Here is a 26,520-nt window from a genome sequence, read left to right as displayed (position 1 = left end):
TTTTCACTTTCTACACTGACAAACTAACGGCTCAAGTCTTTTCACCCTGCTTGCTCCCTGATCTTCTCCACCATCCTCGCCCCCCATCCCACTTCTCTAGTCTTCCCTTCACTGCCAAGCTTTCTGGAATGGATTTTCATACTTCATCACTTACTGAAGTCTTAGAAGGTAACCTGAGAAATCCAGGTGATTTTTTTGCGAACATGGCATTTGCAGAATACAACTTCTTATTTATATATAGAAAAATATTTTAAATAAGAGAGAACTAATCTTTAAGACATCATTAACCAAGAATATCTTCTAGGTTATTTTACTACGCAATCTTTTTTTTTTTCTTTCCTTGCTTGGAATTATGTAAATTTGTAAATATTGGTACAAAAAATGTTCTGAGGTACAAATACACTAATCAGTAATCCTTAAAATTGGAATGATAAAGCTAATATCTAAAAAGAATAAGATCTATAAATAATTGGCCACAAACCTTTTCTACTATAAACTATGAATAAAAATCAAAATGTTTTGGAATACTATGTCAATTCAGACACTTCCAATAATAGACTTTCCAATTATGTTGCTAAGTAGAGACGACTGAGTAATACTCTGAATAAAATATGGCTTCCATAGTACATAAAATAACCCACCAAATATTCTCTTTTCCTCTACTTACAGTGAAGAATTTCAGATTTGAACTAGTACATCATTAGCAAATTAACTACTCACTTCTTCTGCTTGCATCATTTTAAAAACTTCCCCAAATTCAGAATTTTCTCCTGTTCCAATGACAATACCCTAGGAGGGAAAAATGGAAAATACATTTACATTCAGATGGAATCACTTCTCTCAACCAAAAATCAAAAACCTTTCATTTCCTTTCTTTAAAGTCTAGCCCACAGTGAACATGCCTGACATTCACATCCAACGTTCCCTTAACAAGCTTACTTTTCGGTATGACTATATACATCATTAGTATTTCTTTAGATGCAAACTGTGGAAGCAAATATTTCATTAAAATAATACTGCCTCAGTTCTGAGGCCTATTTTAATATTTCTGAAATCTGAATTTCTTACACTCAATATAGACAGTTAATGTCATTTCTTCCACTCAAATGCAGTTGTGTCTAGAATATCAGAATCAAAGAAATATTTGAAAACAATCAACATTCATAGCCAGTACCATACCAACTAAATACTAAAAATTTCTTTAACCAGCAGTCCATGAACCACTCTTTCTAAATTAAAAAAGGAACAGGTAGTAAGGACTATGCTTTTAAAAGACCCATTACCTGGTAAATGACAGAACTACGGAAAAGCTTCTTCCCAATCTCACAAATAGCTCCCATGGGTTAGGTATTTCATACTGTCATTTCTTTGCCATATATTTTGGAAAATCCACATAAAATTAGCAAAACAGTATTTGAGAAAATGTTTGAAAACAAAGAAACTACTTTTTTCAAAACAAGAAAAAAAAAATACCTTTGCTTTGCCACATATGACCAGTGTTCCCATGAAGGCAATGTTACTTCTAGATGCAAGATCTCCATTAGTCGCAGCTGGCTGAGGAGCTGTCACCTTAGAACAAGGAGTGGTCTCTCCTGTCAAGCTGGACTCATCAATGGAAAGATCCACAGCCTTGGAGAACATGAAGTCCATAAATTCAAGTTTGAAGATTCTCTGTGCTATATTTACCATCTCAAGAGTTCACAGCCATCACTTCTTTCTCAAACATCCCCTTTTTACTGATTAACTACATCTTATATAATATCCATTACTCAAAGCCAGAAGACGAGAATATATACATCCATATTTAAAAATGAAGTTAAGTCAACAAAATCTGAGACATGAAAAGCAGAGTGCTATACCATGAGACTAGATTAGGCTAAAGTTCTAATATAACCAGGGAAAAGGAGACACTAGCTGAGACTCAGTCTTTATCAAGAGAAAATGCCAACTCTTTAATGATAAAATATGATGTCCTAATTTTAACATGCCCTAAAGTTCTGGAAATGTGTTTTATAGATTAAAACCAAAGATGATAAAATGAGAAACACAAATGAAGAGTTAAAAAGAAAAATAACTTCATCATTTTGGGCTCAGTTTTCATGAAATTCTTGCTATACATTCCTGCATTCATTCCAAATGGAAGTTATTAAGAAGCAGAATGTATATTTATATACATGCTTCTGCAGAGATCATGGATATCATAAATATTTTTTAAAAGAGAGGAAAAGCATAGCTTTATTGACCCTATCAGTGATCTAGCTCTTTAGCTTCAACCTTGGACAATGGCCATTGAGGAGGGTAAGAATTTTTTCTTAAAAAATTCTACAGAAAAGACAAGTCATAGCACAATAGCAATCAGTCTTGTCTAGTGCAGGAGACAAGCTGATGAAGAAGAAAAGGTGGCTTTGGGCCCTTCTCTCTCTCTTTTTCCCTATATAATTATAAATTCCTAACTAAAACTCAGACTACCAAGAACATATAACCAATGAACTTTGTCTAAATCACACAATGTAGCTGGCTGCATAGATCTCATCTGTGTGTTTCAAAACTACAAGATTACCAAAGGCACTTTCAAGCGACAATAACAACTGGAAGGAAACTAGCATATTTTGATTTTTTAAATAGAATGTGCTGATATTTCAAGTAAGAGAGAAGAAATTCAACTATTGAAATAGCTTTCAGTCAGCTCAGAAAGAAAAATTATGGTGGGCACTTCAAATAAGTAAGCAAGGGAGAGAAGCAAACAAACAGTACATAGCTAAAAACAGCTCAGTTGTTCAAGTCCACAAAAAAAGAGATGGGGGAATGAGGAGGTTCACATGGTTTGAAGAAGGGCTCTAAAGCCTCAAGGAATAAGATTTGTTTTGAGACAGTAATTCTTACAAAACAGTAGGGATTAAAATCTATATAAGCATTTATTTAAGTATCTGGGTCCCCACTATCTGCCTGGTACACTGCTACATAATATGGCTACAACAAACAAGACATGTTCTCTGGCCTCAGGGAGCTTATCCTCAATTGGAAATTTACAGTCTAGAGATCACTTTCGCTGCCCATGAAACAGAAGGTAGGTAAATGAAATGTGTAACAATGCCAAATGTGCACATACAAGCTAGATAAGATTATATGAGTTCAAATAGTAAGATACACTTTTTGTCTGTCTCCACCACGAGAATGTTAGCGTAAAGAGGGCAGAGATCATACCGTATTAATCATCAATTAAAACTCTCATAAAACAAATATCCAAACTCTTACAGACTGTCTTGGCACAGAGTTGGCATTTAATAATATATAATAAATCAGTTTATGTATAATACAGGTAACAAGGTATTTTAAGATAATGTACCGTAAGAGTTAAAATAGCAGCAAAGTATGAAATTGGAATTGTTAAACTACTGTTTATTTTAACCAGTTAATTTTTTTCCTTTCATGAAATGATTCCTTCTCTATTAAAGACCTTAAGAATAAGTACTAGATAAAAACTAGATACTAAATGATTTTCTCTTTTCAAAATTATAGAAAAGTATACACATATATATCAAGTTTGAGAAACAAAGTAACCATTACTTTAATAAAATTAAATGCTCAAATATTTGAATTAAATTTGAACTTTCTAATGAAAAAATTTTTAAAAGCATAAATTCATCTTTTAGGAAAACTAATCAAGGAAAAAAATGTGATCCCAAAAGTAAACAGAAAGTTTACTAGAAAAATTATTAAGACTAGGAACTTAGTTTACAATCCAAATGTCATCAACAAATTATGAAATTTTTATTGAAAATTTGTGATTTGGAATTCCTGTCCAGGCAGTCCAGTGCGCAGAAGAGGCTGTGTTCACAAGTTTATTCCAGATCTACACTTTGGAATGTGGAAAACAACTGGAAACACGATGCTAATAACGTTATCTTAAATTCTAAGTTTGCAAACTGGGGTGTGTATGCAGTGAAAAAGAGAGGCAATAACAAATCGTCCTCTCTCCTTTCCTTAGGTGAAACGGCAGTCCTGGGCAACATTTTTATATAGGTCAAGTTGATTTTAAGAAATTCTTCCTTTTTTTAATTATGGTAAAATATATATAATAAAACATTTGCCATTTCAACCATTTTCACAGGTACAACTCAGTGACATTAATTATATTTATCATGTTGTACAATGATATGGAGACCCTAAAATTATATGAGGTCTTGACCAGAGTAAGAGAAGCTAAACAAGGCAGGCCTAAAATTCATTTTATGTGAGAATTTAACGTTATAGTTAACACTAGAATCCATTTTGTGTGAGCATTTGTTAAAAGTTAATTATTATGAAAAGTCCAGGAGGAAATGAGAGTACAAGCTGAAATTCATTGTTTCATTACTTCCCCTATCTAGCGAAGGAATGTTCCATAAAGGGTAGGTATTTTATCTTAACCAATGAAGAGGCTATGCTACAGGGAAGTTATGCTCTCAAAAAGGAGCTTATTGTAATTAACCTGGGAACCTGCTGCAAGTCACTAAGCCAAGAACAGATGATGCCAGGTCATTCCCAAAGAAATATCCCCATAATAACTAAATGGTATATAGCCAACAAAGAGTCTTCAAATCAGTCATATATTCCCACATGTTGTGCTTCCCGCCTCTGACAAAAATGTACTGATGAATAACCAATTAGAATTTTTTTTTTAACTTCACTTCCTTCTGTAACAGTGTATTAGATATCTTGATTGTGATTCAGTGGACTCTTCTAGTCTCTTATGCCCAGTGCATGCTGGCAGATCCCTCACTGCAATGATTGTCTTTGCTTAATACAAATCTTTTGATTAAATTTGAGTCTGGGGTCTTTTTCCCCTATGACAACAACTATCACAACTATCTGTTTCGAAAATTTTCCGCTACCCTTAACAGGAACTCAATGCCTCCTAAGCAATAATGCCCTTTCTCCCTCACACCTGCCCCTGGTAACTACTAATAAACTTTGGTCTCTACATGTTTGCCTATTCTAAATGTTTTACACAAGTGGGATCATACAATATCTTTCCTTTTGTGTCTGGCTTATTTCACTTAGTATAGTATTTCCAACGTTCACCCATGTCATAGCATGTATTAGAACTTTATTTCTCTTTATGGCTGAGTAATAACTACATTGCATGTATATGCCACATTTTGTTTATCCATTCATTTGTTGATGGGCATTTTCGGTCATTTCCATCTTTTAGCTATTATGAATAATGCTGCAACGAACACTGATATATAAGTACAGTCATGCGTCGCTTAACATCCACGATACATTCTGTGAAACAGGACGTTATATGATTTGGATACTGTGCGAACACCATATTATATCCTTAGCAAAGTGATACGGGATACTGTAGTGTGCCTGTACTGACTAAATATCCAAGATAATGAATGTACTCACACAGTATTGTATTTCAGCTATTGTATCTAGCAAGGTAACATAGGTTATACATGTAACATACCATTACGTGGAGCCCTGGTGGCGCAGTGGTTAAGAGCTAGGCTGCAAACCAAAAGGTTGGCAGTTTCAATCCACCTGTTGCTCCTTGGAAACCCTATGAGATAGTTCTACTATGTCCTATGGGGTCACTATGAGTCGGAATTGACTTGATGGCAATTGGTTTTGGTTTGGTATCATTATGTAAGAAGCCCTCATGGCACGGTGGTTAAAGTGATCAACTAGTAACCAAAAGATCAGCAGTTCAAAACCACCAGCGACTCCATGGGAGAAAAGATGTGGCAGTCTGCTTCTGTAGAGATTTAAGGCCTTAAAAACCCTATGGGGTTGCTATGAGTCAGAATTGACTTGATAGCAGTGGGTTCAGTGGCTCTGGGGTATCACTATATACCTGGCAGCACCAGACACTTCCTCCTGCTCGAATACCTGAGTCCCTGCTCCAGACGCCTCCAGCCAGCCCAACTTCAGATGATCATCCATCCTTTCAAGGCCTCAGGTCCCTGTAGGAGTGCTCACTCCCCACCGGGTCGCCCAAATGACGTCTCTCAGCATCTGGACACTTGGGCCCCGACCTGTTCACCCAGAACCTGGGTTCCGGCTCCAACCTCAGATGACTCTGAGCTGGTGCTGGGAGCCTCCCACTGCCCAGCACCCCAGCATCCTATATGTCCTCCCAGATGCCTGGCATCTGTAGCAGGAGCTGCTACTCACTACTCAGGACTGCTGGGAAGCTCCACTCAGGTCCAGGCAGTGTGAGGTGTACACAGATTGCGAGAAGCCACTGTAGCAGTGGGAGAAGTGGCATGAGTCACCCTGCCCCACCCAGCCCTCAGCACCAGTTCAGCCAAGAGACATGAGAAACACATGTTGCGTGTGGGAAGCTGTAGTGTTCACTGTATCTGGTTACGCCCACTTCATCCTGTTTTCCAATCAGGATTTCTGAACTCTATTTTAACTTTATGGGACCACAGATGTATGTGAGGTCGAATGTTGCCCGAACGGATGTTATGTGGTGCGTGACTGTATCTCTTTGAGTCCCTGCTTTCAATACTTTCGGGTATATATACCTAGGAGTAGAATTTCTGGGTCTTATGCAATTCTATGCTTAACTTTTTAAGAAATGGCCAAATTATTTCCTACAGCGGCTGCTCCATTTTACAATGCCATCAACAATAGATAAGGGTTTCAGTTTCTTCATATCCTTGCCAACACTTGTTGTTTTCCATTTTTCTCATAACAGCCATCCTGTTGTTGTTGTTAGGTGTTGTCGAGTTGATTCTGACTCATAGTGACCCTACATGGAAAAGAACAAAACACTGGCCAGTCCCGCATCATCCTCACAATCACTGTCACGCTTGAGCTCATTGCTGCAGCCACTGTGTCAAGCCATCTCTTTGAGGGTCTTCCTCTTTTTCACTGATGCTCTACTTACCAAGCATGATGTAATTCTCCAGAGACTGATCTCTCCTGATAAAATGTCCAAAGTATGTGAGATGTAATCTCGCCATCCTTATTTCTGAGGAGCATTTTGGTTGTACTTCTTTCAAGACAGATTTGTTCATTCTTTTGGCAGTCCATGGTATATTCGATTATTCTTCACCAATACCACAATTCAACAGTGTCAATTCTTCTTCAGTCTTCCTTATTCACTGTTCAGCTTTCGCATGCGTATGAGGCAAATGAAAATACCATGGCTTGGGTCAGGCACATCTTAGTCTTCAAGGTGACATTTTTGCTTTTCAAAACCTGAAAGAGGTCTTTTGCAGCAGATTTGCCCAATGCAATATGTCTTTTGATTTCTTGACTGCTGCTTCCATGGGTGTTGATTGCGAATCCAAGTAAAATGAATTCCTTGACAACTTCAATCTTTTCTGTTTATCATGATGTTGTTTACTGGTCCAGTTGTGAGGATCTTCATTTTCTTTATGTTGAGGTGTAATCAATACTGAAGGCTGTGGTTTTTGATCTTCATCAGTAAGTGCTTCAAGTCCTCCTTACTTTCAGCAAGCAAGGTTGTGTCATCTGCATAACGAGGTTGTTAATGAGTCTTCCTCCAATCCTGATGCCCCATTCTTCTGCAACAGTCCAGTTTCTAGGATTATTTGCTCAGCATACAGATTGAATAAGTATGGTGAAAGGATACAACCTTGACACACACCCTTCCTGACATTAAACCACGAAGACCAAAATGGATGCCAGAAAAGACTCTGAAACTTGCTCTTGAACGTCGTAAAGCAAAAGAAGAAATGATGAAGTGAAAGAGCCGAACAGAAGATTTCAAAGGGCAGCTCAAGAAGACAAAGTAAAGTATTATAATGAAATGTGCCAAGACCTGAAGACAGAAAACCAAAAGGGAAGAACACGCTCAGCATTTCTCGAGCTGAAAAGAACTGATGAAAACATTCAAGCCTCAAGTTGCAATGCTGAAGGATTCTACAGGGAAAATATTAAATGACACAGGAAGCATCAAAAGAAGATGGAAGGAATACACAGAGCCACTATACCAAAAATAACTGGCTGACATTCAACCATTTCAGGAGGTAGCATATGATCAAGAACTGATGGTACTGACGGGAGTTCAAGTTGCACAGACGGCACTAGTGAAAAACAAGGCTTCAGGAATTGATGGAATACCAGTTGAGATGTTTCAACAAATGGATCCAGCACTGGAAGCACTCACTCATCTATGCCAAAAAATTTGGAAGACAGCTACCTGGTCAACCAACTGGAAGAGATTCATATTTATGCCTATTCCAAAAAGGTGATCCAGCCGAATACGGAAATCATTGAACAATATCACTGATACCACATGCAAGTAAAATTCTGCTGAAGATCATTCAAAAGCAGCTGCAGCAGTACATCGACAGAGAGTTGCCAGAAATTCAAGTCGGATTCAGAAGAGACGTGGAACCAGGGATATCACTGCTGATGTCAGATGGATCCTGGCTGAAAGCAGAGAATACCAGAAAGATGTTTACCTGTGTTTTACTGACTATGCAAAGGCATTTGATTGTGTGGATCATAACAAATTATGAACAACATTGTGCAGAACAGAAATTCCAGAACATTTAATTGTGCTCATGAGGAACCTATACATGATCAAGAGGCAGTTGTTCAAACAGAACAAGGGGAAATGGCATGGTTTAAAGTCAGGAAAGGTGTGCATCAGGGTTGTATCCTTTCACCATACATAGCCATCCTAGTGGGGGTAAAGTGGTATCTCACTTTAGTTTTATTTGTATTTCCCTAATGAATGATGTTGAGTATCCTTTCATGTTCTTGCTGGCCACTGTATATCTTCTTTGGTGAAATACCTCTTCAAGTTCTTTGCTCAGTTTTTTTTTTTTTTAAACTGGGTTGTCTTTTTGTTGTTGAATTGTAGCAGTTCATTATATATTCTGGAGATTAAATCCTTATGAGATATATGGTTTCCAAATATTTTTCCCATTCTTTAGGTTGTCTCTTCACTTTGTTGATAAAACCCTTTGATAAACAAATGTTTTTAATTTTTATGAAGCCCCATTTATCTATTTTGTCTTGTTGCTCGTGCTTTTGGTGTCAGATCTAAGAACTCACTGTCAAAAACTAGGTTCTGAAGTATTAACCCTATGTTATGTTCTAAAACATTTATGGTTTCAGGTCACTGATCAATATGGAGTTAATTTTCATATATGGTGTGAGGTATGGATCCATCTTCATTGTTTTTTGCATATGGAAATCCAATTGTCCCAGCACCATTTATTGAAGAGACTATTCTTTCCCCATTGAAGAAACTTAGCACCCCTGTCAAAAATCAACTGACCATAGATGTATGGGTTTCTTTCTGAACTCTCAATTCTATTCCATTGGTCTATATGTGTATCATTATACCAACATCAGACTGTTTTGATTACTGTAGCTTTACAGTACATTTTGAAATCAGGAAGTGTGAGTCCTCCTACCTCAATGTTCTGTTTCAAGATTGCTTTGTCTATTCAGGGCCCCTCGAAATTCCATACGAATTTGAGGATTGGCTTTTCCACTTCTGCAAAGACTGTTGGAATTCTGATCAGGATTCTGTTCAATCTATAGATCACTTTGGGTAGTACCGACATCTTATAATTCTTCTAATCCATGAACATGGACTGCCCCTTTATTTTTAATGCAACCTATTCTAGTACTTTTCTCCTCAGATGCATGGTGACCTCAACTTTCTTCAGCATCATCTACTGTCATGGTGCTAAATCCCAACCCCAACTTCATACTCCAAAGGTATGATTTCTTTCCTTCACCTCTCTTCAGGTCTACGCTCAGACATTAACTTCTCAGTGAGACCTTCGTTAACCATCCAATTTTTAATAGCAACTGCCTACTTCTTACATGTGACATGCCCTATCTCCCTGTCCTGTTTTATTTTTTTCCGTAAGATGTATCACCATCCTTTTGTGTAGGTCTTTCCCAACTGGAATGCAAATCCATGAGGAAAATGTATGTCCCCCACTCCTGACATATGAAGCTTTTCAGAAATATAACCACTGTCCCTCAAAAACCACTATCCTCGAAAACTCAAACTACAATTTTCTCCAATCAAACTTCAGTAAAAAAAGGAAGCAGTTTAATATAAATGACTGACACTGCTGTGAATGAATGTTAACTCAACAACTTTTTGAAACTGCTTATGCTTCTTGATATATCCTTGCTGCTTCATTTGGAACTAGAATATTTTCTAGAGGTTCCAGTGATTTCAAGAGTTTTAGCAGGAGGCAGTGTTTTGAGGGAGTAGGGGGAAGGAGGTCATTTCTAAAGCTAGTATTCAGTAAATAAGGCAAGCCTATTGCAGTTTAACAACGTCACAATTTAATTCATTTCAGAAGACATTAGAGTCATTTATCCACTGCATACATGAGAGAGAAAGGTAAGATAAAATCAAAGACTCAACCCCGTGCCAACTAGCCAAAAGTTTAAGCATTAAACCTTCAGAAGAGCTTCTAATGAATAGAGAAACTGATTAAGTTTCACTTTTTCTTCACTTTTCCTCAGGCACTCTGGTAGATGTGACAATAACTCATGACACCACTCAAAAATCAGGATATAAATAATAATCAAGATGTACATATAATCCACAATCTGAATATTTAACACCTACAGAATAAAAATGTTGAAAAAATTCACAAGATTATTATTCCTGTAAAAAACACTAGGCAGAAAACAAGCATATACAGTGTCAAAAGGTTTCCTAAAAGACAGGAAGTACTTGAAAAAATTAAAATTAATATGAAATAATTTGCATATATAAATAAGTTCTTAAACTAAAGAACAGCTTGGTACATAGCATACTCTTGAGCCAACCACCTCCCTAATCCAGAATTAAAAGTCATTAAAAAAGCAAATTAGAAATGTATTTCTTTCCCCAGAAAACAATCTTTCAAAATATTCATCTGCAGGCGCCTTATTATGATAAAATTTCTTACTCATGTCCTCAAAAATTATATTTCTCTGCTTATTCAAATGAACAAAAATGTAATTAAAAATTCTTCACGAGCTCTAGCTTATTAACACTTAAAACCTAGCCAATCAAGTGTTATCAATTATTGAAAAAGCAACAAGAAATTGATTTAATCCCATGGTAAATTCATGCATGAACCATCGATTGCCTGACTCAAGCACACAAATTCAGTTTGATCAAGTGGCCAATAGTTTAAAAGCTAGTATTCAGCTAACAATGATTTCAAGGATATTTCACTATGATTATTAAAACAAACCAAATTTCAAAAGAGATCTACAAGACCTCTATTGTCATTATAGGTGAGCCAGAAATAGCTCCAAACCCTCTCAAAACAAAGATCATAGCACTTATTTTACTTATTTCCCTATCTCTCTTAACTAGATTGTGTAAGCACCATAAGGGTGGCTTGTGTGTATGTATGTGTACGCGTGCACACATGCACGGATGCGTGCGTGTTTTTGTTGTTTTTTAATTTCCAAAGGTATGACCCAGCACCTGGGACAGTGCCTTATCACCATACATTCTTAAAAAACACTGAATAAAAGTGAATTTTAAAAAATGTTTTAAGGGATCTACTTTTGCAACAGTCCTTTCCTACCAATGTGAAATGAGAATCTTAAAAAAAATGAAAGGACAGTAACTCAGTCACATTGTTTTTCTTCCCTTTTTAAAGGTTACTGACTTGCGAGGGGGGGGGTCATTTCTCTTCAGTGTTTTAAACATGAATAGCATTCCTCAGTTCACATTGTTTTTAAGCGTCTGAACTATAAAAACCGGACAACAAAGCACTGAGCAGCAGCATAAGCTTATATAATCTAAGAACAAACATTCCAGTGCTCCAAGTATCTCTGGAGTCACTTTCTGGGTTGTAATATGCTAATACTTCTACAGAAATGTATGTGCTTTTTCTAAGTCATACACCGGTGACTACATCAAACCATTTTTAGTGAATATTTCTAAATTCCACAAATATACCATATACTTTCCTCAACATTCTAGTAAATTTCTTTTAACACTTAAAATCTCCACTACCTAAGATATTTGTAAGGTGCTTTTTTACAAGTCTGAATATAAAATCACAATAAGAGGGACAGTAACATACTATGAAACAACTTATCAAATTTACCTAGCATAAAATATCACACTGAAGTCAATATATAAACTTATATTTGTTCCCCTCTGAGATTTTTTTTCAAATAATTTTTCCCTGCTGAAAAATAAAGCAATGAAAATGTTTTCCTAGCATTTATTATAATAAACAGAAAATATAAACTTATTTTGTGTTTTACTATATTATTTCACACACATTGTTATTCCATTTTATGTGCTTTCACATGATTATGTTTAGAACACCAAGACATCAAGGTATCTCCCTCCTCTTCTTTCTGGGACTCAAAAATATGCTATTCATCTTCCAGAACTCAGCTCTGCCTCAAAAGAGGCTTTCATGGGTCCAATCTTGTACCCAATCAGAATAAGAATCATAAATCCAAATGGGAAAGGCCTTTTAAAAGCCTTGTTACTCAAAATATGGTGGGCGATGGCTACACTCAAAATGACAGACAATAAAAGTGTTGGCAAGAATAGAGAGAAACTGGAACCCTCAAATATTGCTGACAGGAACGTAAAATGATGCAACTGCTTTGTAAAACAGTCTGGCAGTTCTTCCAAAACTTAAACTTGAAGTTACCATATAACCCAGCAATTCTACTCCTAGATACATACATAAAAGCACATATCCAAATAAATTTTAAAAAATAACAAAGAAATAAAAACACATGTCCACACAAAAACTTGTACACAAATATTCATAGAAGCATTATGAAGCCAAAAAGAAGAAACGATTAGATTTCCATCAACTGATGAATAGGTAACAAAATGTAGTGTATCCATACAGTGGAATATTATTCAGCAATAAAAAAAATAAAGTACTGATATATGCTACAACATGGATGAATCTTGAAAACATTATGTTAAGTGAACGAAAGCAAACACAAAAGACTAGATATTTCATGATTTCATTTATATGAAATCCCCAGAATAGGCAAATCTATAGAAACAAAGAAAGTCTATTAGTGGTTGCCAGGGGCTGGGGGTATGGGGAATGCTACGAAGTAACTGTTTCAAACTAAGGGGGTTTTTTTTGGAGTGATGAAAATGTTCCACAATTAGATTGTGGTGATAGTTGCATAACTCTGAATATACTGAAAAATACTGAAGAGTACACTTAAATGTGTGAATTATATGATACGTGAATCACACCTCATAAAGCAATTTAAAAATTTTTTTAAAGATGTGATGGGTGGCCCAGCACATTTGGCATGGCCGAAGAGATGGTTAGGAACCAGAACCTCAGGCCCCACCCAAAACCTGTAGAATTAGAACCTAGACAATTCCTTTTCTCATTAAAGGTTAGGAAGCACTGCCCTAAGACAACTCCATTTCACACTGAGAAAAGTGAGGCCTGAAAAAGGGAAGTGGCTGCCTAAGCTCTTATGGTCAATTCCTTTCCTTTCAGGAGCAGCATTTTATTTCTTGCATCTCAGTTGTTTGTAATTTGTTATCTCCCAGTAGAGAGGGTACAAACTGTGTCTTTTTCACTTCCTAGCTCTGAAGCCTGGTACAGTGCTCTGAACATGGCCCTCAAAAATTTACTGAATAGTTAAAGTGGCTACGTGTCACAGACTGATTCCTTAAGAAAAGGATCACATATTGCCTAAATCAGCTTCCTTACAAACATAAATAAATAAAAAATATGACTACATGCTTATATTCTATAAAAGGTTTGAAAAGATCGTTTTCTTAAAAAGTACAGCCAACCAAATCAGAATTGCAACGTGGATTTTGCCAGAATATAAAGCTTTTCATTGAGAAAATGGAAATGTATTTTGTAATCCAGGAAGTCAGACTCCTCTGACACAGAAAGCTGGCTCTAGCAATGGAGTTACCTACCATGGAAGAAGCTGCTTGCTAGTGGTTCTTAACGAAGGGCTGTATGAGAATATGCAAATAGGGATAAAAGCCAAGAAGGTTTCAGTGGAGAAGACTATCACTTACCCCTTCCTTCAGGTGAGAGGTGGTCAAAGTAAACCTATGCCTGCTCAATCATGTCCATTATCTTTAATTCTTACTTTCCCTTAGAACCAGGGAACCCGAAGAATACGCCCTGAGGATACCAAAAACTATTCATTATGTAATGACAACTGGCTTGAGTTTGGACTTCTGAGCTTGGCCCCAGTAGGCTTTGGCTCTAATGGAGCCAGCTTTTCTGCCCAGGTTAAAATGATCTAATAATCTACCATCATAAAAATGAACAAATCTTGGCTCTCAGCCCCACAAGTGGTACTAATTCTCTAAAAAGAAGTCTGATACATTTAGAAAACCATCAGATCAAAAATTCAGTTTTAAAAAAAGGCAGCTGCAGCCAGCGTCTAGATCTTGAAGACAGTTCTCAAAGACAATGATATGGGGCAGCCCTAAGCACATAAACCACAAAAGAAAATGTCCATGGAAGTATTCATTCAGAATCCTGTGTGAAAGAAAAATCTGCTACCATATCAGGCAATGTATTGGGCTTAGTTAGAAAGTTATAACTAAAAAAAGTAAAATATTTTCAACAGACCAAAAAAAAAGTCTTTCGTATGACTTTTACATTGTTTTCTCTTGTAAAAGATTCTTTGTTCAAACACTGATATAGACTTCCCCTGGAACATATGGAAAATATGTGGTTTTTCACAAAGGTTAAAATGCACTGTTATGCAGATATATACAGGCTACAAGATTGCTTCATTTAAAGTCACTGACTGACCAATCCCTTGGCCACCTCCGATTGTCCAATGGTGCCATTTCTCAAATACTTTTTAAAATTAAAATAAAAACTCTCAGGGGGAAAGATAAAAAACAGGCCCACAGTTTTTCAGTAAAAAACAGTTCCTCTAAGTTTTACTGTCCACCAGTGGCTCTCAGGCTCCTGAGCTGGGAAAGTTACTACCACCAACACACTGTGGCTCTGGCTCTCTCCCCTGGCTTAGGGAAAACTGACTTGGGCAAGGAAACAACAAACAACACAAAATTCCTCAAGTTATCAATTTTAATATTCTTTTAAAAGTACTTACAAATGCCAGTCTCAGCCTATGAACAGATAATACCAGATAAAAGATGCATAGCAGTCAGGTCACTTGACTATGCTGACAAGATGTTCCTATGGAGCCAATTAAGATTTACAGCCAAAATCCGAAACACTACCCATTGAAATTCATGACAAGAACCATAGAGGTGCAGCATGACGATGCTAAAGTGGCAACCTTAATCTTGGGTCCAGTCCACAAAAAGACAGCGACACTGCAGAAGTCCAGGGGCTCGATTTTTCTAAAGTGAAATCCATGTGCTTTGTTAGTGAGTAATTATTGATATCCCAACATCGACTGAGGAGTTTTCTGGTTCCTTTAAACCATAATGAAGAGTTTATTTCATTTAGGATATCAAACGACCAGCTAGCCTTGCGAAATTATCCAAAGATCACCATAACCAAACAAAACTCTAACAAGCCAATGTAGTCCCCAAAAAGCTAGCAGCCTGTGTCCAAACGAGAAATTGACCTTATCAGTCTTATTATGACTTATGTCCTAAGTCAGTACATTTAAATCTAAAAGCAGCACAAAATGCTCAAATCTTTTAGGAAGGTTGTTTCAATCTACTATCATAGTGGTTGGGAAAGCCTGCTTATGGGACCAAATAGTAGGCAAACCAAATAGAGCAGAATTAGGGAAGAGGGAATTTAAAAAAAAAAAAAAGAAGAGCAACCACATATGTAAAAATGGATTAACTATAACAAAATCAACCTAACTACAGCCTGCAGAATAAAACATGTGCTGATAAAGTGTTTGAAAAGTTAACATGTAGGAAGAACACTAACACTTAATAAGTTATTCTACAAGGCATATGCTTTATAATTTTTAAGACATCAATCTCTAAAAAGTAAAAACTTCCTTCTTACTGAACTTATAACATCTTCAATATATATTTCGCTGAGTGGATCAAAACCATACTAATTCATACTGATAGGTTTTTTAGTATTTATATGTAAACTTTGAGACATTTAATTCTCAGATCAATTAACACTTATTTAAATGAAAACCCTAAAATACTTTACCAAGCCACGTGGTATTTTGAAGTTTCTGTCATTACACTGTTCATATTTTTCAAACCACAGAAAACACTATCTTCTTACTATCCCACTAATGAGGCCTGTTTCTGAATTGGAAGAGAAGCACTCCAGAACAGATAACATCAACTCCATGAATTCAAATTAGTGCTCTTTGGGGGCAGATGACATGTCATATAACAGGACTACCCAATCTCTGAAGAATAATACAAGATATTGCATAAACTAAGTATCAGGAACAAGAGAAAGGGAGCAGAAATGAAGAAGTAACATAAAAAGACCTGCAAACGGGAGAAAGAAGGTAAAAAGTAAAATGTATACTATTCCTAATACTTGTTGTATTATAAATTATTCCCACTCACCCAATTACAGCAATTTGATTATATGTTTCTGAGGATAAATTTTAAGTATTTGGAAAAAAGACCTCTACTTTAAGATTAAATGAAGTCTGTTCTTACCATAGTTCAAAAAGGTCTTTTTATAAGCTCTGTATGAGAACTTTGGGACATCGTCAGTATAAAGACTGACAGCTCTATAAGTGTCAATGAACAGCTGTTAATTCCAATAGCGGATGAGGTTAGCATGCTAATGGGCTATGAAGACCTCTTAAATTAGGTGCTTAACTACATTTCTCATCCCTTCAATCTATGCTACACATTGCAGCCAGATTAAAAGTAACATCATTTACTAGGTGCACATAAGCTTTAAGAGCTAATTCCTAAGGAATAAAATCTGAAGTGGAGTTTCACATTCCAGACCCTCTTGAATCTGATTCCATCATACATTTTCTACCCTTAATGTACCCTAGCCCTATATCATATACTGGAAAGCTCCCAGTGACCTGAATACTGTTGATTCATTTTGTCTTCATCATCTCTGTCCAATACTACTCTTCAATCATCACCACCAAAATCCATGCTGTCTGTGACATTCTCTGGTCTCACCTACATCAAAAGTGACCTCTCCCTTCTCTAAATTTCCATACCCTTTTTCTTTGTACTTCTCTTACTCACTGAGTTCTATCTTATTTTATGGTGAGTGATTTGCATACACAAATAGTATGCTCCCTGATGGCAAGAATTCTATCTTATCATCTTTGTTTCTTACACAGTGCCTAATACATAGGTTTTCCACAAAGATCTGATGTACTAAATGGACGCCTCAGAAGATTCAAGATGTGTGTGTGTGTGTGTGTGTGTGTATATATAATATGTTTACATACACTTTATGAGTTATATTATGCCAATTAACTGAGTTGTCCCATGAGATTTTGGTCCTAAGTCTTCAAACCCAGAAAACCAATCTCATGAGGTATTTGGTTATGTCTAAGAAGTATCTGTAACTGTGTCCCCTATGTGGTTTATTATATATACGTATGTACATGCATGCGCACACATACCTGTATGTACATGTCTACAGATATATCTATTTGTGCACACATATGTACCCACATATTCAAACTCATATACATATATGCCTATACACATATTTTCTGGTTGTTGCTGGTGAGAAAAATATGTAACAGAACTCAAGTTCTTAAAAAGTCCAGACTTACTGGCCCAGTTGAGAATAGAGGACTCCCCGAGACTACTACTGCCCTGAGACAGTCTTTAAATCTTAAACCAAAATTACCTCTTGAGGTCACCTTTTAGCTAAACAACAGACTGGCTAATAAAATAAAGAGTATCACCCGTGAGTAATATGCTCCTTTAAAAAATCATTTTTATGAGGCCAAACGGTCAAAAATTACTCTAAAGCAAAGATCAAAAGGTAAGGTGGCAGGGAAACTAGAGTTCTAGAAATTGTACAATCACAACAAAATGAATGAGAATGATGACATATTGTGAAAAATGTAAGCGGTATCAGTGAATAATTTGTGTAGAAATTGTTCAATGAAAACCTAATTTGCTGTGTAAACTTTCACCTTAATCACATTAAAATACAATTTTTTTAAAAAGCACATTTACATATGTCACTTTTTAAACTAGAAAAGTAAATGTTTCAAATCAACTATGTGTTAATCCTTAAAACTGCTAATGTTTATCCTCTGATCTACATCCAAGTATTTTCACTTTTCACAAATTCATACCCATGGTATAAACTGTTCATGTGAGAATAACCACTATCACTCCAAATACAGTCTTAAGGTTAAAAACAAAATGATCTTCAGGATTATATGATAGTATTTCACTTTTCCTCTAAATACAGAATAATTCTTCTAGTCTTATTAACTATGCTTTACAAATAAGATTCCCAAACTTACCTCAAACAAGCGTAAGTCAGCAGGAACTCTGTCACCAACAGAAAGACAAACTGTATCACCTGGAACCAAGTCTCGTGCAAGCGTATGCTCCAATTTTCCTTCCCGCACACTGTACCAAGAAACAGACGCCATCATGACTCTCATCTAAAAAAATGCTTTCCACTGGGCTTGCCCAAGGGAAAACATTCTATTTATTACCACCTCCAAGGAGATAAGTGAAGTAAGAACCAAGAAAAGGATTGTTTCTGTGCTCTTGGTAATTAAGATGCTTAGATGGCAGGTCATTGGAAAATCTGGCTCATTTTTCAAATGTAAAAACTGAAGCTACCTCTGAACCATCTGGGTTTGTTTGTTCATTACTGACCCTGGCCCAGTGCTTGGCAGATACTCACATGTAAAAAAACTATCTGTTGAATAAATTCATGTCTCAAGGATCTCAAAATTAGAACTTCAAAGTTTTAATACTGCAATTTGTTATAGTGAACAGAACATGAATTTTTCATGTCTGATTAATGGTTTTTATATCTTTACACAAATATGGAGCCATATGTAGCTTGTGATAATCACTTTTAAAAGGGTAGAAATTCTTATCATAAACATGGAACATACCAATGGCATTCTGGTGGCACAAGTTTACTCAATTCTTCGAGAGATTTTTCTGAACGATATTCCTATTCAAAAGAAAAAGTAGAGATTAACAGAACAAAATACTTATGAAGTACAATTATATATGTTCCTATGACTATATTCCACAACAGACATAGTTAAATATTAATTTCAATCATTATTTTTAAATTTCCCCCATTTTTATCCTTTCCTTTACCTGTGGTTATATTCCTACCCATAAAAGCTTGCTCTCATTAGTTAAATTATAGTGATCAAACAATTTTGATTATTATTCTCCCAAATTTTATATTTTAATATTCAATGTGCAAATCTTAGCTTATTTATTAAAAAAAAAATGAAGAAAGCTGATTAGTGTGTACAAGAGTATATAGTTTTGAGTTATTAAAAGTTCTTAACATCATTGAGCCTCAAAATTAAAGAATTTTATGCTTAGTATTTAAAGACTAAAGCAGTCAAAGACAATTAACTGCAAGCAACACTTGTTCTGAGGATTTAAACCCACGCTAACTGCAATGGTTTATGGATTAAATTTGCTTGGAAAAAATATCAGCTAAACAAGGAGTGAGATGTGGCTGGCCCTACATTGATGGATACCTTTCCTATCATCTGAATTATCAGAAAGGGAAAACTGCCGGGAGTCCTAGCTCTTTTTGATGCTCCAGCCTTCTTACATCCATATAACCACAGCTGAGAGTCAGATATCCTCCACCTCACTATACTCTGTAGTTCACATTTCCTTTAGCAGTCTTACTTTATACAACATCACTGCTATTTTTGCCTCATGCCTGCAGTAAGGACACGAATCTCTGGATAACCAGTTAAAGGGGGCAAGGGGGAAGTGGTTGGGGTGAAAGGCAGGGAGAGTTTTTGAAACAACTGCAGTCAAAATTTCACATCCATCAAACCTTTTCAAATAGAAAATGCAAAGCTGTATGAGAATAACATAACTAAATCAGTCTTTACTTGGCAGGACATATAAATATGTAATAAAGATAATCTACAAATATAAAAATTGTAAGACACTCCCTGACCACCACAAGGACGTTAAAGAATCTGGACACTTTATCCAAAAATTGCATAAAAGGCTAGAAAATACCAATCCTAGATCCTAAAAATAAGTGACACAGAAGCCACCCAACCTTTATGTCCTCCTCCTGTTTTCTTAGCCTCTACTTCCTACAAGTGGGCCTTGGTGGTGCAATGGTTAAGAGCTTGGCTGCTAATCAAACGGTCAGCAGTTTGACTCCACCAGCAGCTCCCTGGAAATTCTATAGGGCAGTTCTACTCTGTCCTACAGGGTCACTATGAGTTGGAATTGACTCGGCGGCAACAGGTAACTCCATACAACTACAAAGATCCTTCTACCTCACGTGACCACTTAACATACTACCAAAAACAAAAGGCTACTTACCTTGAGGGTCATTTCTAATGAATACCTAAAACTTATTTTCCAAATTCATTGTAAGATGACATTGTCATTTGATTACAATTAGCTATTTTTATGGCTGGGAAGGAGTTTAAGAGGGTGGATGGGGAATGGGGATTAGAAAGAGAGAAAGACAGGCAGACATAAATATAAAAAGGATATAAAAAGCACTCTTCTCCTAGGTAAAAACAAAAATACTGGATAATGATAAAGCATTAAGAATTTGATACATCTTTTATAAAGGTTCAACTGACAGTAAGTAGGATGTTTTTAGAGAAGGTTTTTAAATTGTTATTTATAAAAATCTTGTTGGTTTCATAGGCATCCTTGGTTAAAAGGGTCACATCTGTGTAAGAAGCCAGACCTACCAATTGGAAATTAGGCTTTTCATAAATGTTTTGATCCTTTCTTGAGTTTTCCAAAATGAACCTACCATAAAGATATTTAGCAGATGGTCTCAGCCACTGCATTTTAAAAGTGTATAGCAAATTATCTGTGTAAAATTCCACACTGACTGTCAAAATCACAATTTTATGTTTTTTTTTTTTTTGAAGGTTGACAGCTCTCTATGTACCAGAAAGAACAAACCACTAAGGTCTTCCACTTGTAGTGATAAAGTTTGTGGGAAGCCTTCTGAAAAAGGGCACACATCCCATACATCTGAAGCATTATTAAAGATGAAAGAAGGTTTCAGTTACTCGTTCAGTGGGTTGTACCACTCATTTGGCTTCCTGAATAGCTATACTGAATGACATCCACCATACAATGACCTGTGCTAGACTAACCAGCTCCACTGCCCTAGGGCAACTTGTGTCTGTTCTAAGCAAGAAGATTCCGGAGAAACAGGATCCCTAATGGTCTACTGATGATGGAGCTCACAAATTTGCTGGAGATGATCTGATTCCGACTGGGTTACTATAAAACTAATAACTCACTGAGTTAGAAATTACCATAGGAGGCCAGGATAGTGAAGGCAAATACCCAGGGAATAAACTGTGAATGTGAGAATAGCCACTATCACTCCAAATACAGTCTTAAGATTCAAAGCAGCATGGTCTTCAGAATAATTCTTCTATTCTTATTAACCATGTTTCATAACTTTTAACTAATAAAATAAGACCTTCCAATATTCTGAAACATTGTTCTAAAACCTGCAGAAGTTATATATTTAAATAAACATAAAACTAAGCCTGTTTTTATTTGTGCCTATAATTGTTAATAAAAATCTCAACACTATATCTACATTATTGACATTAACTTTAAAAGGGGTTCCTTCCATACGTTTTATTTACTGTTTCAATGGCTATGCTGAATAGGAAGTCTGAACAAGATCAGGACATCTCTACTGCAGAGGAATGAGGAATTAAAAAAAAAAGTAACCAACAGTGATTGGAAGCTTTTTAATTCCCCTCCAAAAAACTCAAATGATTTAAGATTGGGGGAAAAAGTGAGTAAATAAGTAAATCATTCTGCTAGGGGAATCATTCACAGAGATCTATAGAATTCTCCTCAAATACTTCATCAACTGACCTTTTAATTCTACTTTTTTTTTTAGGGGAGGGGAGTTTCTTCTAGACTTAGCTCTAACAGTTATTAAAACATAATATGGTTATAAGACTATAACCATGAATTTACTGGAAACATACAATAATCTACTGCTTGATATTTTTTCTATTATTGTGCTTCCTGGTTCCATTTGCTTCAGTTATTCTTAACACCCTCAGATAAAAAACTAGACTTTCTTCATCCCACTACCTAAATCAAAGCAGTCAAGTTAGTCCCACAAGCTTGCTGGAAAGTTGTCTATATGTGAAACTACCTGAAAAATATAAAAAATAAAATGTTCTGATAAGCATCATCACTCCTCTATGACTACAGATATCACCTTGAACTACCTTAATTTTTTTAAGCAATTAACTAAAATACCATTTTCATGTTGGCAAAATAAGCTACCTACTCACCTGAACAAAGGCAACTGTAACAACGATAAGTATTGCCTAAAAAAACGACAAAAAATAACAGCCTTTTAAATTAGACATTAAATTGAGGTATAACCACATTTTATTTTTCTGACTCTACCCACAGCACCAAGATAACAGATTCTAAGCCTTGAGAATGCCTGAAACAAAAATCATGACTTTATCCAGAGGCCTGAGGGGAAGAAAGTGACAACTGATGGTGGCTTGCTCCCCCAGGACCGTGTCTCAAACGTTTGAATTTCAAGACCACTTTATACTCTTACATGAGGAGCCCTGGTGGTGCAGTGATTAAAGCGCTTGGCTACCAACCAAAAGGTCAGCGGTTTGAACCCACCAGCCACTCCACGGGAGAAAGAGGTAGCAGTTTGCTTCTGAAAAGATTATAGCCTTAGAAACCCTATGGGGCAGTTCTACTCTGTCCTGTTGGGTCACTATGTGTCAGAATCCACTCAATGGCAATGGGTTTGGTTTTATACTCTTAACAACTGAGAACCACAGAGAGCTTTTGTTTATGGGTTATGTCTACTGATATTTATCATAGTTAATACTTCAACAATTACTCAGTTTTCATTTCTACTTAATTCATCTAAAAAAGTAATAACCCCATTATATTTTAACACAAATAATGCTTTTTATGAAAATTATATTTTCCAAAGCAAAAAAAGTATGTGAGAAAAGTGGTAATGTTTTAACATTTTCTAAATATCTTCAGTGTCTGGCTTAATAGAAGACTGGATTTTCATATCTACTTCTGCATCCAATTTATTTAGATATGTTGTTTAGGTTGAAGTATATGAAGAAAATCCAGCCTCCCACAGATTTCCAGCTGGAAAAGGGAGGAGTATTTTAATAGCTTCTCCAGATGATTGTGGACATTTTTTGTATCTACTACACCAAAACTCAGTAAGTATTAGTTTCTTAAAGATAATTTGCACTGCAGAATTTGAAATTATATCAATAAACTTTTCATAATCTGTTACATTAAAAGCCATTGATTTACCTTACATTTTCAATAGATCTCTGACCAATGATGATCTTATAATACCATGCACGGGTTGTTTAGAAAATACTGGTTCACTGGGTTATTTAAGTCATCCAAATGTTGACAAATTTCGTAACAGCCAAAAAAAATCACACTAATTGATATCGCTACAGAAAGTCTCATCAGAAAAGTCATAAACATTGAATAACTATTCAGCTTATGGCGGTACATAAAAATTGTCCAAAATTCTAATTATCATTTGAACGCTTGAATTTTATCATTGGCAGCAAATTCTATCAGTAGTTTTCCTTGAAGCCACAGGCTCACTTCAGTCATTATCAAAAAAAAGTCTGCCAATTACCCAGGTGTTAATAATCATAGATTGTCTATCAGTCATCCTTCAGGTAAAAATCTAGTTCAGCTCACGACTTAAACATTGCCTTATGACAACCACCATACTTCAATATGCAGAAGTACTTTACCCATTTTATCACACAGAATATTAAAAAGGAATGTACTCAAGGCTCAAGACTTAATAATTTTTACTGCTTTATCAAGAACATACTTAAGAGAAATGATAAAACAATTACTAGCACAATTTGGGTGTCATTGTCTTGATTTGTGGTAAGGCCCTAACAGTTTTATCCATCATTGCTTTTGTGCCATTCACACAAATGTCAATATAAAATGAAGACGAATAATGTTTAAATATTATGAAAACAGTTTTGGCCCTCACACACCCCCTGAAAGGATCTCAGAGACTCCTGGGAGTCCACAAGCAAAAATTCAAAACCTGTTACTTGACATTATTTTCTACTGTATTCTTAAGCAAAATGTTTGTTTTAATGAATGACTGTACTTGCTACAAAGTTTTATACTACAATGAAACCTGTTTCATTGAAAAAAAGATGAAGAAACTAATCAATGAAAGCTAGAATAAACTAGCTGTAAAGAATGAAATCATACACAGTAAATGCAGCATGCACTGTTAAAGATTGATCTTAATCTCACACATCAGGCTTTAGTTCACAATTAGTTAACACATATTCTCAATGACAAAGCTGAAAAATTGAAAATTTAACTGGAAAAGTATTATAAAGTATTTTATATCTATGAAATTATCACATTGTTCAAATGTGTCAATCATAGATCCTTGAGCATTACTGGAGACTACTGCAACTAAAAACAGAATTCATATATTAACAAAAAAACTCTGAAGAAACATTAAGGGATTTCACAATTCATTTTCCAAAATAAAACCCGATCCCAATTTGCACAATTAACCAACAGTACAAAAATACATATATTGTCTCTTACCACAGTGATACTGACGGCATCATCAAACTGATGCATTATAACACTGATGACCGCAGAAGCCAAGAGCAGCATAATAAGGGGATTTTTAAACTGAAAGTAAAAACAAACAGCAATTTAACACTGTTCTGTATGAACGACAGTTCTGTTCTATCTCAGCAAAACTTTAACCAAAAAAAAAAAATACTATACAAGCATGATTAGAAAATTATAATGAGACTACATTTGGTTTATTTTACGTATCTATTTCAATTCAACTAAGCAAAATATTGTTTACATTTTACATTTAAGATACTACTTTACAACGGCTCCTTTTCAGAAAAAAAGAAATTATCAATATGTAAAACTAATTCCTTATAGTACACATGTATTTCCAATTGATTAATAAATATAGCTGTTCTGAATTTCTACTAGGGATAGAAAAAGTGGGAAATGATTTTAAGCTAAAGATTTAGGTTAAATACTGGGTAACATAACTAAATTATGAGATTAAAACATTCCTAAAATTAAGTAAATTAGTGCAGATTACAATTTTTGGTTGACCCACACACCACAAGAACAGCCTGTAGGGGCAGCTAGGAACAGACACTAAGATCTTCACAGGAGAAGCCTAAGACTTCCCTCAAGGCTGGTCTTCCCAACATCCATCCACCTGAAGAAGGAGCCCTGAGGGCATAGTGGTTAAGCACTCAGAAGGTTGGTGGTTTGAATCCACCAGACACGCCATAGGAGAAAGATGTGGCAGTCAGCTTCAATGGAGATTACAGGCTTAGAAACCCTATGGGGCAGTTCTACTCTGTCCTATAGGATTGCTATATGAATTGGAATCGACTTGATGGCAATGGATTATCTAGTTGAGGCTACAGTATCCAAAGGGAAAGGATCTAGCACCAACCCAATTTGTTAGTTCTTGTTAGATGCCGCTGAGTCAGTTCTGACTCACAGTGACCCTACGTACAGCAGAATGCAACACTGCCCAGTACTGTGCCATCTGCACAACCGTTGCTATGTTTGAGCCAATTGCTGTAATCACTGTGTCAACCCATCTTGTTGAGGGCTTCCTCTTTTTCGCTAACCCTCTACTTTACCAAGCATGATGTCCCTCTCCAGGGACTGATCGCTCCTAATAACATGTCCAAAGTACATGAGATGAAGTCTCACCATCCTCACTTCTAAGGAGCATTCTCGCTGTACTTCTTCCAAGATAGATTTGTTTGTTCTTCTGGCACTCCATGGTATACTCAATACTCTTTGCCAACACATGTAATTCAAAGACATGGATTCTTCTTTGGTCTTCCTTATTCACTGCCCAGTTTTTTGGGTTTTTTTTCTTGTTTTCTTCTCTTTTTTTTTTTTTAATATATTTTATTTTTCTCTATTGTACTTCAGGTGAAGGCCCACAGAACAGTTTCCCATGAAACAGAACTACACATGCTGTCTCATAACATCGGTCAACAACCCCACAACACATCAACCCTCCAACTTCTCAACCTCCCCTTTACCTTGGTGAAAATATACATAGCCAAAGACACACGACCCCAAAAAACCTCCACATGCACAGCTCAGCGATACCGAACACACTCTTCGAACCGCTCTGCCACACCCACCCAAGACGAAGGCCCACAGAACAAAACAGCCTCCCACCAAACAGTCACTACAAATGTTGCCCTATGACAATGGTTAACAATCTCGCAACACATCAACAATATCCTTACTCAACCTTGGGTTCCCTATCACCAGCTTCCTTGTCCCCTTTTGCTTTCTGGCCCTTGTCACTGGACTCCTGTACCTCGTTAGTCTCATTTGGTTTTACGGGGCTGTCCACTCCC

At 36.1% G+C, this 26,520-nt stretch overlaps 1 protein-coding gene across 9 annotated transcripts in view; it reads right to left on the bottom strand.

The window, feature by feature from the left end:
- The window catches only part of ATP2C1 (ATPase secretory pathway Ca2+ transporting 1), a 187,601-nt gene that overhangs the window by 48,809 nt on the left and 112,272 nt on the right, over positions 1–26,520 (bottom strand). For all 9 annotated transcript variants that reach the window (XR_002824858.1, XM_023735944.1, XM_012556983.2 and 6 more), the window contains 6 exons: positions 24,695–24,784; positions 22,378–22,413; positions 18,973–19,034; positions 18,364–18,472; positions 1,474–1,629; positions 721–789 (listed from right to left, as the gene is read on the bottom strand). Coding sequence is in view for 8 of the 9 variants with exons in the window: in XM_023735944.1 (XP_023591712.1) it covers positions 721–789; positions 1,474–1,629; positions 18,364–18,472; positions 18,973–19,034; positions 22,378–22,413; positions 24,695–24,784 (522 nt within the window). In the remaining variant the exon portion in view is untranslated. The remainder of the gene's footprint in view (positions 1–720; positions 790–1,473; positions 1,630–18,363; positions 18,473–18,972; positions 19,035–22,377; positions 22,414–24,694; positions 24,785–26,520) is intronic.

Source organism: Trichechus manatus, unplaced genomic scaffold (genome assembly GCF_000243295.1).
Source record: "Trichechus manatus latirostris isolate Lorelei unplaced genomic scaffold, TriManLat1.0 scaffold00084, whole genome shotgun sequence".
Classification (NCBI taxonomy): domain Eukaryota; kingdom Metazoa; phylum Chordata; class Mammalia; order Sirenia; family Trichechidae; genus Trichechus; species Trichechus manatus.
Note: the sequence above shows the minus strand (reverse complement) of the source record. Positions and strands in the feature narration are given on the sequence as shown.